Source organism: Drosophila nasuta, chromosome 3, assembly GCF_023558535.2.
Source record: "Drosophila nasuta strain 15112-1781.00 chromosome 3, ASM2355853v1, whole genome shotgun sequence".
NCBI lineage: Eukaryota > Metazoa > Arthropoda > Insecta > Diptera > Drosophilidae > Drosophila > Drosophila nasuta.
In genome coordinates, this window is record NC_083457.1 from 2,188,014 (window position 1) to 2,203,222 (window position 15,209).

The following is a 15,209-nucleotide window of genomic DNA, read 5'->3' on the forward strand; positions in this document are numbered from 1 at the left end:
TTAGTGTAATTAACGCTTTTTGGCTGAGTGCGTGCAGAAAATTGTGTGTGAAAGTGCGTGGCGCTCTCTGAATGTTTTGTTTTCCCATTCGTTGTTCTTTTATTGCCGTCGTTCTTCATGTTGTTGCACAGTTCGTTCAACTGATTTATGAGGCAACGATGCGACTGCAGTTCCGATTGACTGCGACTTCGACTTTTTCGAGTTCGAGTCTTGGCCAACGGGCAAAACTTGACTGCTGCACTCAATTCTTGTGTTAATTTGTGAATAATTTCTGTGGCGACTGCACGAAAAGCAAACAACTCGAAAACGGGATTCTTACGGCAAAAGTTGAATCCAGTTGAAGATAGTTGAGCAATTGCTATTTAGATTGTATGCATGTAGATATCTGACCAGATTGATGGCCATAGATTGCAATATAGTTTAATTAGCAGCCAGATTACCGGGTTCAGCTAACAGACAGATTGTTCTAACTAAGATCGTATCAAGAAATTAGCTAACAAAGACAGCTGAATTGATTTATGTTTGATGCGAATATTCAACGAGTTATCAATAAATGAGATTGAATTATTTGCTGGTTTATGAATGTAAAACATGTCTTTAAAAATGAAAACTGTTCATTCAAAATATAAATTTAATTCTAAAAATATAAATTTAATTCTAAAAATATAAATTCTAATTTATGAAAAATAAATTAAACGAAATTTTCATTATATTCACAGCGTCAAACAAATAAGTTTAGAAAATAAGAATTATATTCGTGATAAAGAATTTCTATTAGACGACACCATTTTAGATATTTATAAGCTAGAATATTGTTATTTGATTATCGAATTAAAGAATCTTTAAGAATCTTTATAAAATTATGAATTTATTATTTCATGACAACTAAAAAATTATTTTAGATATAATAATACTAAATACAATTTTCAAAGAGACAAAAATATTTTTAGACAATTTTTTAGATATTTATAAACTAGAATACTATTAGTTAATTAAACCATCTTGAAGAAACATTGTACACTTAATTAATCAATTTATTAAAAATCATTAAAAATGAAAAATGTCGATTAAAAATATAAATTCGATTTTAAAAATGAAATTATCGGGAACAAAATCTCGTTCAACAAATAAGAATGATATTCAAGAGCATATAAGAAAGAATATCAAACAAAATAAGATTTGATATGTCAAACAACTTGGAAATTATTGTTGAATTGTGAAATGAAATCATCTCTGAAAAATATTCTACAATTAAGTATTTGTATCTTTAAACACTAGCTTAATTGACTACTCTTATGTAATGACAAACTGCTTGAGCAACCCCATTTTGAGCTCCCATTCAAACGACTTGTTTACCACATCAAATCTAATAAAAATCACCACGCACAATTTGTAGCCATCAATTGGGCTGGAATGACAGCCAGACAGTGAGACGAAGACGAAGACGAAGACGAAGACGAAGACGAAGACGAAGACGTAAATGCAAAGAAGAGAAGAGCAGGACTTGAACAATTCGTTCGAGGAACTGTTAAGTCGTGGGGTTCCAAATAATATTATAACCAGAGAGTAGCTTTCTAATGGCTGTGCATATTTTTCATTCGCACCGAGTTTGACTGACATAGATCCAAGACACCCTCCTCCAATGGTGTAATGCCCCCCGCCTGCCCAGCATCCAACTTGGCTATATACCATTTGATGTCTCTCGATTGCTTTGCTTTTCCGGCAAAAAGTGATGCAAGGGAAGGCGGGGAGGGAGGGAGACGCAAGTGATGAAATAAATCATTTCGGGAGTGGCAGAATGAGATATAGACACGTGATGATGAGATGGAGATGTGTTGCACAGATACAGCCACAGTTTGTATTCACTGTAGTTGTTGTTGTTGTCGTTGTTGTTGTAGCAAGTGCAAGTGTCAATTACAAACCATGTCAAAAATGTCAAACTCTGTGAGTGACTGGCTATGGTAGAAGGGCGAAAAATAAGTGACAAAGCAGTGATACCCTGTAAAAGGCATTTGTAGCGGGACTATTGGGAAATGCAATGCTGTCGATAGACACAATTACTAAAGAAAGATTTTCAATTTAAACCTAATCGTCACTCAACTGTGAGTAGTCGACGAATGATTCTTTTTTAAATGAGGAACTTATTTTAGTGAATACTTAAATCAATTAAAAAAATGAGAAAGATTGAAACAAAAATATATTTTATATATACAAATTTGGTAGGTTTTAATACAATTATAATAAATTTATAAATGTGCTATATGATCACTAATTAAGTTATTAATTTAAGCTGTTTTTATGCTTTTTACTTCGAGTGCTGGGTATTACGCACAGCTCAGTCTAGACCTGGCCCGCATTAGATTTGCACCCCCGCATGGAAACTTGTGGAAGCCAGGAGGGTCGTCATTCTCTCATCCTCTACTTTTCGACTCATTCCCTTTCCCATTCCCATTCCCAGTCCACACTCCCATGCTCATCGACATCGACAAGTTTGTCCTGTCAGCGCCGCACTCGTGTAGAGTTTATTACATCAATTTGTGTGTGCGAGTTTCCCTCCCCTCGCGGACTCTTCCCCCGCACATCCTTCGCCTCGGCTGTCGTATAGCCATTTCAGGCATGTATGAGAAATTTGATACAAATGAGTTTTCACACTTTGCGTTCGCTATCCGCTATCCGAGTATCTGGCAGCGTGCGAGTACTTGTATCTACAGAACGTTGTTCTTGTTGTTGTTGTTGTTGTTGTGTATCTCTCTCACTTCTCACTCGCCCGCTTCAGTATCCTTTTCCATCAACGTGTAAATTGTGTGCTGTCAAACTTATGACATTCAGCGTTGATATGCTCGCGTCACATTTGTTTACCAGCCACAACAACAACAGCAACCACAATACAATCTACAATATATGGTAAAAGATACATAGCCAAAAGACACAAAAGAATCTACCACAAGCTCTAGCGCGTTACTCTAAATTAGATTTCGTTTAGGGCGACATTTTTTTTACATATATGTATCTCTTTTCTTTTCTTTATTCCATTCGCTGTATATTACTTTGAGGGCTCCACTGGGGATCCTAGGAGAGAGAAGAAGCAATACGAAATTGGTGGCATGAAGTAATATTCTCCGTATATTAATTGCTGCTCATTTTCATGTCTGCCCCGCACTCATATGCAATTAATATTTGTCGTCCCGCTGCGACACAGACCCGAAATAGGGTTTTCCTTTTTAATTACTTCTCACAAGGGGCCATTATTGTCGCCACTTGCCACTTGCCACTTGCCACTCGATGTCTGGCATCCCAAGGATGGGAGGAGTGCTGGCTGTGGGGAGGTGGATGAAGTGGACCCTACCATACGCTTATTAATTTATAGTTTCGTTCTTCCATTTTTGTCTTTTTTTTGTGTTCAAGGCAGAAAATGGCAGCAGCATCTGTGCGTCCAATTTATGAACCAGAAATGCAGGCTAGTTTCCTTAAACGTTAATAGATGGCGCTATATTCATATGCAGCCAATTAGAATTGTCGTCGGCTGATTGGATATTGTTCGATTAGTTTCTTATTTAGGTGAATCAACGAGAATTAGAATTTGGAATAGAGACAACATTTTTCAGACCTTTTTGATATATTGTACATCATTAAAAGTTGTTATATACAAAGGATGCCATACACAAAGTATATCGATAGGCGATCTATAATATTATATTCTTTGCATTGTTTGTTTTCATACCCGATATGGGTATCGGAAAACACTAAAAAATATTAAAAATACCAAATGGTATGTTTGGTATATCGATATGGTACCACATTCAAAATATACATTCTATCTCTTATAGTCTCTCAGATCCAGTGTTTCATACGGACAGACGGACAAACGGACATGAATAGATCGACTCGGCTGTTGACCCTGATCAAGAATGTATATACTTTATAGGGCCTTCTACCCTATGGGTAGCGTGTATAAAAATCGAATAATAAGAGTAATTTGAATGCTAGAGTCGCGATATTAGGTACATAAAATAAATCATAAAAAATCGTGTAGAAGTTATTTAAGGCATATTTTGTATGGGCTTTGGCTAACAATATTTTGGAATCTATGGTATATTTTGAATGTATGTATATATCAATATACCAAATATATATTTTAGATATTTAACTTTTTTCCATAATGGGTAGCATATATCTCACAGTCAACTATAATTTTCTTATTTCTTAAAAATGATTATGATTATGACATTTATTATGTCATAATTTATGATAACCCCATATGATAATCTATATACATATATATTATATTCTTTGCACTGTATTTTTATTTTATTGTTTATCTTCTTAGGTAGAAAAGGTCAAACTGTCGTGTTCTTGTATATTACAAATTTGCATACTGTTGTGATACAAATATTTATATTTAAAATAATGTTTCCAAGTTTCTACTCTTCCTTACATTCCTCCTGAAAACATTTTTTAAAGATAACACAAATAGTACATTTTGGTGATTTGCAATTTCTAAAATGTCTTTTCCCCCATATACGCATGTATTATTAACTTGGACACTCTTCAATTAAAGGTTAATTATCTATAATAATATATAGGATGAAGTGCTTGGCCAAAAATTCAGTTTTGCGGCATTTAAAGGTGGCGGTTGCGAGCCAATGAGCAGCTGCCAGTCGCTTAACACAAATGACTCTGGATGTTTTCAGCCGTGACAAGAATAGCAACAACAACAACAACAATAACAGTGCAACATTGTGGGGCAATAGCTTAGCGCGTTGCACGTTACATTTTGACGCGAAGCATCGCGTTGCATTGTGTTGGCTTTATATATTGGTCAGTTAAGACATGTCACTGGGCACGCCCTCCCCTGTCTGGTTGGTTGGCTGGCTGGCTGGCTGGCTGGCTGGCTGGTTGGCTGGCCTAGTAACTAAACACACACACATACACGAACACTCAGAGATACTGTCGAAAAATTTCACGCATCAGTTGTGTGGCAGAGCGACAACATGGCCGAAGGAGAGGCACGAAACTCGCGCAATTAGAACGCCATTAAAAGGGGCAACAATGTTGTTGCCGTTGCCGTTGCTGTTGCTGCGAATTTTCGTACCTGCAAGCTGACTGGCAACGCCCTCATTATTCATGCTTTCAGTTCGCCAACTGTCCAGCTGAAGCTGCCCCCTCCACAGTGGAGTGTGGAGTGCGGTCGAGAGAGTTGTGTGGCAGCGACTTTGGCAGAGGCAGAGGCAGGGCAGGAATGGGGAATGTGCAGCTTTTGAGCCTGCTAAATGGAGATCGATGGCTGAGCGTGGTCTCATTAATCAAATGACAAGTAAGCGTTGGCCGACTTCGAATGCACTCATGAGTGCACGAGTGAGTGCATGAATGAATGACGCGTTGCAAATGCTGCACGTTTCCTCCTCTCCTCCTTTCCACCTCCTCTCTTCTTCCGCCAACAAGCTTAATCATGCTGCTCTACAGCTAAAATTAAAGGTGCGCTTTCCAATTGAAACGAAGCTTCAGAGCGGAAATGTAATGGCTGCTGCAACACTTCGATCAATAATCAGCTTTACACACACACACACACACACACACACAAACACTCTAGTACATACACAGAGAGAGAAGAATTGCGATCTGAAATTAATGCTACACAATTTTTTATCAGAACATTTATGAACATTTATAAAGAAAGCTTCTATTCAACTTACAAATTCGGCCAAGTTAAACATTTTTGTACATTCTATATAAATTCATATAAAAAAGTTGCAATCCTTTCTCTCGGTGTACGAAATGGCATCGCGATAAGTGAATTTCACATGCCGCTAAAATAAGAGAAAATCATATTTCTTTGTGCTTGACTTTGACTTCGGCATTGGGCCAATTAAAGTTAACCAATCTGTGTCATTACTTGGGCGGCATTCGGTTGAAATTGACAAGGAATTTGTGCGGCAAACTAACAATCACACACACAGTTGGAGTCACACATACACACACATTACGTGTCACACACCCTAGGCGTTGTACTTTAATTTTGCATTCAGTTTGAGTTTTGTATTTTTCTTTATAGTCGCCTTTCTTTGACTGGCATAAACATGTCCATTAATTAGCTAAAGTAGCGCAGTTTACTTTGACAATTCAAGGGCTAATTTTCTTTACAGTATTTTATTACGTTGCTCTTGGGCGTTACGTCAAAAGAAAGCCATGAAGCTGCTGCAACTGTGTTTTAATGCTGTACTTAAACCGTTAAAATAAAAACTTGCAATTTGGAGTGCAGTTTCTTTTTTCCTTTGTGTGTCTATTAAGTTTAATGGTAAACTGAAAATGATGTGATATTCTCATTAGAAAATCGTAAAGCAATTAATAACATTGTGGCATTAAGCAATATAGGTGATTTTGTCTGTGTCTTACTGCTCTATCTAAAAACAATTCAGAAAGCTACAGTCAAGTATGCTCGACTGTGAGCAAAACAGTGCGACATTATTCTTAAAATATACCTATTATTCGGTATATACTATAGAGTGTAAAATATACCAGATTTCCCATACAAAAGTATTTCTTTAATAAATACAACGATTTTTATCTGATCGGCACTCTAGCTTTCAAATTACGCTTGTTATTCGAGCTTTGTAAATTTGCGGAAACGGAAGTGGGCAAGTGGCAAAAATTTGAAACAAAGAAGTGCTATCAAAAAATACTTATCATCTCCATCTTATAGTATCTGAGATCTAGGTGATCTTACGGACGGACAGACAGACGGGCATGGCTATATCGTCTCGGCTGTTGATGCCGATCAAGCTTATATAACTAGCTTACATAGGAATACTCATATATGTACTTACATACACATAGATTACATGTGTTCGTGATATTAAACTTTAAAAAGAAACGTGTTATCTTCCACTTTCTGCTACCCATACAAAAATATACTCATGCATCTCAAAGGCACATAAATAACCTGTGCATAGATTGTTTGCGTCACTCGCCATTCATTAATCCATATGCACTTCATTCTTGTTTTTATGTTGTTCCCTCTTTCCTTCTATATTGTCAATGGTTTGCTTGATAACTAATAACACTTCTTACACTTTACTAAAAATGAGTAAATGAGTAAGAAACAAGTAAGAAAGTTACAGTCGAGTGTGCTCGACTGTGAGATACCAGCTACCCATTTTTAATAAGGGCAAAATATTGCGGTATTATTTTCAAAATATACCGAAAATACTACAAAAAAATACTAAAAATATACCAAATGGTATGTTTGGTATATCGATATAGCACACCACTCAAAATATACCATAGACGGCACAATGGACCAGATTGTCGGCCAAAGCAACTAAGGGCCCTAGTAAGTAGGCGTTTTTGCCCATACAAAAGTATTTCTTTAATAACTTCCACAATTTTTATCTGATCGCAACCAAATTTTCAGGAATCATAACTACTATAGTAATTACAGTATATACCACAGCTCTAGCTTTAAATTTACGCTTGTTATTCGATTTTTTTGATTTGCGGGGGCGGAAGTGGGCGTGGCAAAAATTTGAAACAAACTTGATCTGCGTGCAAACATAACAAATGCTGTCGAAAAAAAATTATAGCTCTATCTCTTAAAGTCTCTGAGATCTAGGTGTTCATACGGACAGACGGACAGACACACAGACGGACATGGCTATATCGTCTCGGCTGTTGACGCTGATCAAGAATATATATACTTTATAGGGTCGGAGATGCCTCCTTCTACCTGTTACATACATTTCCTGCCGGCACAAAGTTATAATACCCTTCTACCCTATGGGTAGCGGGTATAAAAAGATAGAAATTATTTAGTATTAGGAACAGTGTTTCGCAACACTTTTGTCAACTAATGCTTAGCATATATTATTATATTGCAAATCCAATCGAAAGGTGATGGCTTTATAATATTTTTTTTGTATCTTATTAAATGTCTTATTACTGCTCATTGCTAACATGTGCTTCTTCGATGCCGTGAAAAATTTGTTTATACATACATATGTACATATGTACACATATAACTTTTGGCAACCACATACATATAACCAACGCTTTATTTAATAATTAAATTAAATTTTAATTTCACAACTCCAAACGATTAGCGGTAGCACTTCTGCCAACTTATTGATTTTCGATGACACTATCGATTAGAAATAAATTCACGAACACATAACCATCGGCAAAAAAACAAAAAGAAGTATATTTTTCTTACAAAACAAACCGTTTACGTCGCACTTGTTAGATGAATTTTAAAATAAGCTATATTTCAAGCTATAAGCTGCATTACAATTTTACAAGCTTTTCCATTTTCATATATGCCAGAACTAGCTTATAATAAGCTAAACTGGCAACACTGTCCATATTTGACGCAACGCAGCGTTACCCAGCACTACAAACTGCAATCGAATATGTGTATTGATACCGATATTAGTCGGGGGGTGCAACAGAAATCGATATCGTTTTGTGCTTTAACCACAACAATAACATTTTATTTACACACGTGTAATTCTTTGGGGAAAAGTGCCGCGTGGGACACTATTTATGGGGACAAGGAAAACATTTTAAAAATAAGTAAATGTTATTCCTATAGCTCCGGATTAGTGATACCTAAAATCTTTTAATGTTGGTTTTGAGTTTACATTTTGTTGAATATAATAAAAAGTATTCTTCGTTCCAATTACATCGATATTTGCAAACTGTCAAATCGAAACAGCTCTGCAGATTGCAATACTTCTCGCAAAAGACTGCTTGAAAATTGTTTTAATCTCTGATGATGACATCATGAGTGTTTCAAGCATGCTTTTTCTTATTGTTCATTTTTGATTCGATCGAATTTCATTCGTAAATAAATATTTTGATATTATAATTTTTATTGTTAAACAATATTTGAAATATGTCCCACAAGTGAGTATTTTTACTCATCATTTCTATGAAACTTATAATATGAAACTCCATTGACAGCAGTCGCAGGTCCAAATCGTCGGATGGATCTTGGGTTGGATGGTTTGTCAACCTTGAAGTAAATGCATTCTTGTGTCGTGTGCCCTACGATTATATTGAGGACAAATTCAATTTGACTGGACTAGAGACGATGGTGCCGAATTTTCCTCAAGCACTGGATGCTCTGCTCGATACAGAGTTTGACACGGAATACGGGTTCAATCCGATGGAAACTGACTCTGAGACAACGGCACAATTATATGGTCTGATTCATGCTCGATATATTTTGAGCCCTCTTGGCATCGACAAAATGTATATGAAGTATAAACGTGGCGATTTCGGTTTCTGTCCTCGCATCTATTGTGATGGTCAGCTCATGTTGCCCGTGGGTCTAACCGATCGCATTGGCGAGTCGCATGTGAAGGTTTATTGCCCTCGGTGCCAAGATGTGTATCAGCCACAAGATCGCTGCGCTGTGCTCGATGGTTCAATGTTTGGCAGCAGCTTTCCGCACATGTTTTTCATGCAACTGCCACATCTGCTCCCGGAGCCTCCAATTGAGAAATACACGCCACGGTGAGTCCAGCATTGCGTTTTAAAAAATGATTTTTAATATATGTATATCTGTTAACTCTATTTAGCATCTATGGCTTTAAGGTGCACAAATCGGCTCTGGTGCCAGCCTCAACAGAGTCGACGGCTTCCAACAATAACGATAGCAATTGCAACAATCAGAACACTCTTCCATCGAGTGTTGATTCCACACAGAACTTGCGTCGTCGTTTTAACTTTACACTTACATAAGTTTGTGAATAGGGTATTGTATTTGATCGAAATCTCAAATAATTATGGTACCGCCGACTCGACGCACTTTAATCTGACAACCTCAAATTGTAACTATTCCATGTATTGGGTATTTTATTTGTGAAATGCGTTTTAATAAACAACTGACTAAACAAAATATACAGTGCGCTAACAAATTTAGGATATACGAAAATATCAAAAAAATACTGTGGAATGACTGGTATTGATATATGTTATATTATATGTTTTGATATATATGTTATGCATCGTTTCGTAAACAGTCAAAAGAAATTTTGTTTGGTTAATAACGAAAAATGGAATTGAAAGTTATCGGTCTTTGGAGAATATTAAACTTTTTCAGAGGTTTGAAATTCGTTTAGAATAGATACATTTTTCACGGAATTATATATGTAACTATAATTAAGAAATCCAGTTCCAATTTAATAATAATATTTATGAGCTGTGATTAATTCACAACTTTCAACTTTATCAATTATACTATTGATAAATTCTTAAAATAAATTAAATTTTTTTGTCTTCTTAAGAATCGCTCGATTCATGTATTTGATAAACCTGTTAAACTGTTAAATTTCCACTTTAATTACAACATACAATAACGCAAACCACCGACAATGAAAACAAAAAAACAATTTGATTAATTGTTCCGATTGCTCAAGTTTAATACAAAGACCAACTTCAAACAAAATATTTAGGTTAAAAAATGCTCTATTTGCTGGGATCTAATTGCATTAAGGATTGCCAATATTGTTAAATTAATATCAGTATAATAAGATGAACACTTTCCTATAAATTTTGAAAGTTTCATAACTTCTAGATTAACGTATGAATGTTTATTGATAAATATTTCAGTGTTATTATTTACATGGACACTTAAAATTTACAAGATTAACATTTGTTGAAAATGGTTTACTAAAGGTTCTGCGATGGACTACCAGACACCAGATTAAGGCCTAAGCAGTTATGTCGAAGACATCCACATTGTGATCGTAAACTGGATTCTACTTCAAAAATTTATGAATTGAGTCTGGAAACCCCAAAGTTACTTCATATAATAAATACTTGATATTGTATTTAAAATGCAAACAAAGTCAGACAAAACTGTTGAACAAATAGATTAAGCAAATATCAAAAGCAGATGTTCAGCAACCATTTATGGCAAAGGCTTAAGTTTGACCTAATTCAATAGAAAATATTCTTCACATCAAATTTGTTTTAAGTAAGAGAGTGTATATTAGGCACAAGTAAACACACGTGCCCAAAATGAAGACGAATCGGATCACTTGTGTTAGTTAGTGGTTTAGTCAACATTTTTTTTATTGAATGTTTATGATTTATTTAATGCTGCATCCTATTATTTTGTTATTTATTATTAGGCCCTTATTATAAATTAATCCAGTTGTTATATTTGGGAATCTAAAATTGAAATTGGATTCTCGAAAATAATGGAAATTTACAAATCTATCTTGTTTGCTTAAATGGTAATTGTTTCGTTTCTTTTTTTAATATCTTCGCATCAATTGTTTAAACAAATGGCAGAGCTATAGGCTTTAAAAAGCTACTTACCCTATTAACCGAGACATTAGTCTATCAAGTGATGAGCAGATACTCAGTTCAGTTCGTTTAATACAATTAGTAAAATCTTTTTTTTATAAATTATGCCAGATAAAATGAAATACGATAATTTGGAGAAACGCTCTTTGCTATACGAAGGTAGTATAAGCAGATTATGAAGCTTTTCAAGCTTTCAAACGTTTTTTTTTATATTTTTTTATTTATTTAATTGACATAGGTATCCGTTTGGTCCTCATAATCATAGCAGCCACAAAATTGCTGGCTTCTTGATAGGAACATTTTTCTTGATTATACCAACATCTCGAATTGAGTTTCAGCTCGATAAGAACAACGCCCATGAAACTAACAACTTCGCTAACTTTACTGACAAGCTTCTCCAGCAGTCAAAAGAGAATTCATTTCTCTCTGAGCAACTGCATCAAAGAGTGAGAATTCTCTGCTGGATCATGACAAATCCCATCAACCATCAGAAGAAGATGGATAATGTGAAACGCACCTGGGGTAAACATTGTAATAATCTCATCTTCATGAGCTCAGCCAAGGAGACTGAATTAGATGTTGTCCCGCTTGCCAATGGACCCAACAAGACCAAAGAGGCCCTGGAATACATCTATGAAAACCACATCGATGATGCGGATTGGTTTCTAAATGCGGACGATGACACCTACACAATCGTTGACAGTATCCGCTATAAGCTACAGTTCTACGATTCCAAATCTCCAGTTTACTTTGGCTGTAAGTTTAATCAGGATGATATATCAATAGGAGCTGGTTATGTGCTCAGTCAGGAGGCAGTGCGTCGATTTGTGGAGGATGCTCTGCCAACTCCAAATTTGTGCAGTGACCACATAGAAATGAGAAAATGCATGGAAACTTTGAATGTGATGGAAAGCGATTTAACAGATGCCAATGTCGAAGATAGATTGTGTCCTTTCCTACCAGTTAATCAATTAATTCCGAATCAATATTATAATAATAACAGGAAGTCTTTATTCTGGCATCAAATCTATAAATTTATAGAGGTGAGTTAAGCTTAGCAATCACATCTAATTCTTCAAGATTTAATCTTATATGTATTGCAGAAATCAGAATGTTGCACTGATAATGAAAGGCCTAATCCATTTTATCTATTGGAATATTTGAAATACCATTTAAGAACGCATCAATTCATAAATACTTTAAAAGTATTGCCTACAAAATAGGAATCTCAAGTGCCAAATGAGAACACAAGTTTTTGAATTGTGTTTTAAAAGAGATTGCAAATAATTTACAAATATAAAAATATATATATTGAAATCTTAAAATGTTTACTATTTTTTTTAATTTATTGTTTTATTTCATGAGCAATATATCAATAATTTTTAATTAATTTTTAATATCGACATTTAAGTAAAGCACAAAAGCAATAAAGAAACTAAAAGCAAGCAGTTCGAATGCAGGTCAAATACACACACGGAGTGGGTTTTTTTCCACTGCTTGCTTTCTTCGTTCTATTTTGGGAAATTTAATTTTAAGGCCTTAGTATTTAATGAGTATGAATTATGAACTTATTGTGCATAACAATTATCATATTTTTATGGACCACTAAAGCGACGTCAATAACAAATTCACCAAAATTTAAATAAATTAAATTTTATTAATTGACTATTATTATCAATTGGCATTTATCGAAGGTGTATTAATTCATGTGTTCGTAATGTATGTCTCAATACTCCATCTCTTCATTTTTCTTTATGAATGTAATACATTAAGGGGTTTTTACTTTTTGATCATCTCATATTTTAGTCACTGATTAAGGTAGTTTGAAAATCAAATTATATTGTTAGTTTAAATTATTTATTTAATACAAATATTTCGAACATTATAAACCTACTGGGATTATCAAACCATTATCCCCAATAAAAGTTTCCTTTGCAATTATAATGAACATATGACTTTTGCAATTATGGTAAAATTTTGGTTTAAAAAGCTCACAATGTAATACGATTGCAATGGTGGACTTTAGACTCGAATACCATACTTACCCATACTTGTATACAGCCTTCTCTTATAAATATGCTAAGTAGTAGTTATAATATATAATAAATGATTTTATAGTTTTTTTTACAAATACAACTTTGTAGCATTTTGTTTTCTTATCTTTAACCTACATATCAGCCAGAATTCTCATTTGCTTGAAGTCTTCACTTTCGGGGAGTGCTAGCAACTTCATCCAGTTGTGATGAGACAGTTAAGAGCAATCGATACGACAGAAAATAGGATAATTGTGACTGAGATTGACACTGAGACTGGGACTGTGACTGTGACTGCGATGTTCTTTCCATTTTAACCTGGTTCCCAGGGTGTAACCACGAAAGTCTTTTGCACATTTTAAAGTGGAGTTCTCTTTTTGTTTTTTTGGTTAGCTGGTTGCTATTGATCTGTAATTGACTGCAGGGCATATCGGAGCACTAAATCATCGGTGGTTGTCTCAATTAATGACAGCTCATGAACTAAGCCACAATTAAATTGTGGTTTTGCTTTTGTGGCATTTGCAATGGAGTTGAGTTAGCAGCTCTTGTTTTTTGTTTGTGTCTGTGGCTGTGCCATCTCCGTGGCAGTTTGGCATCTTGGCACCTAGGCAGTTGCAGTTGCAGTTGCACTAAACTGGGTCCTCAATTGTGGCACAAACATGCCCAGTTACCCACTAACACACCAGCTGACAATTAAGATGCACATACATAGATAACACCAGGCACTTCCAATCCGCAACTACAACTCTAGCCAAGCACCGGCTGCTGCTAAGTCTAGTCGCTGGCTGCCTGGCTGGCACCTTTATCCCAGCAGCGCAGCGCAGCGCATACGCAATTTGGGCAACTGACAGGAGGCAAGCGGATGTGGCAAACAGGCCGAGAAAGTAACGGCAACGGTGACATGCAACCAAGCGACTCTAACAACAGTTCGTGTTGCTTGTGAAAATTGCGCAGGCGCACCTTTCGCCAGGTTGCAGCAGGGACAGCCACAAAAAGTCAAGCCAGACTTCGACTCGAGTCCAACTGCAACTGCAACTGCAACTTCGACTGCGACTGCGGCCTGACGACAGACACAATTGTCGCCTCAATGCCATCGTAAATCGTGTAATTCCCCGCTTGCAAAACTCTCCAATAATGAAAGTTTCGCTGTGAAAACTTTGAACTCAATGCTGGGCCTTGTGGGCGTTGTGGCACACACAAACAAACACACACACTCAGAGAAGAGATGTTAGAAATCTGTAAACGAATTTTTTTCTTTTTAGTTTTTAATTGATTTGTTTTTGCAATGCCAACTTGTAATTGGCGCCTTAACCTCGCACAAACGCGCATTACTCATACGCCGCGTACAACGTGTGGAATTCGTGAGCAATTTTCCGCTTGCCACTTAAACATATCGAAGTTGAGCACAAATGTTGTGTTATTGCCAAATCATTAACTCGACTACTCGAGCATGTGGCCAGCAAACATTTTTTTTGTTTGCTTTGGCTTATTTCATTTTATTTTGTGCTTTGTTTAGTTTTTTTTGCCATAGCATTGATAATTTATTGGCACGGAGCAGCAACGACATCAATCACTTATTCGGTATGCTTTTCAGTGCAACTTTGCACTGAATGAAAACAAATGTTCAATTGCCGCAAAGTATGTAAAGTTTGATATTTCACTATAAATGAACAAGAGTACATTTCCTTATTGCTTAAGCATGTGACGTAAGAAAGAAAAAGAAAATTTAAATTGTTTTTTTTTTAGTTTAAAACATTGTGCTTCATTGCAAAACTAAGTTTTCTTTTAAACATTAAATTCGTTAACTACTTGAAGGTAATTTTGTGCAATCAAAGTATGTTTAGTCCATACTAAATGCGTATAAAA

The 15,209-nt window shown here is 35.6% G+C and overlaps 2 protein-coding genes across 3 annotated transcripts; both read left to right on the plus strand.

The window, feature by feature from the left end:
• The first annotated feature begins 8,787 nt into the window (after nt 1-8,787).
• On the plus strand, nt 8,788-9,895 carry LOC132790036 (suppressor-of-stellate-like protein). 2 transcript variants are annotated; one of them, XM_060798458.1, is made up of 3 exons: nt 8,788-8,898; nt 8,956-9,510; nt 9,576-9,895. In XM_060798458.1, the coding sequence occupies exons 1-3, from the start codon at nt 8,888-8,890 to the stop codon at nt 9,736-9,738; spliced, it is 729 nt and encodes a 242-aa protein (XP_060654441.1). In that variant the 5' UTR covers nt 8,788-8,887; the 3' UTR covers nt 9,739-9,895. The 2 variants fall into 2 exon arrangements, with proteins under 2 accessions (XP_060654441.1, XP_060654442.1); XM_060798459.1 differs by having other exon boundaries at nt 8,798-8,898; nt 8,959-9,510.
• A 1,671-nt stretch (nt 9,896-11,566) lies between these two features.
• Nucleotides 11,567-12,611, plus strand: LOC132791749 (glycoprotein-N-acetylgalactosamine 3-beta-galactosyltransferase 1-like). The gene is made up of 2 exons (XM_060800799.1): nt 11,567-12,353; nt 12,414-12,611. The coding sequence occupies exons 1-2, from the start codon at nt 11,778-11,780 to the stop codon at nt 12,531-12,533; spliced, it is 696 nt and encodes a 231-aa protein (XP_060656782.1). The 5' UTR covers nt 11,567-11,777; the 3' UTR covers nt 12,534-12,611.
• The last annotated feature ends 2,598 nt before the right edge of the window (nt 12,612-15,209 follow it).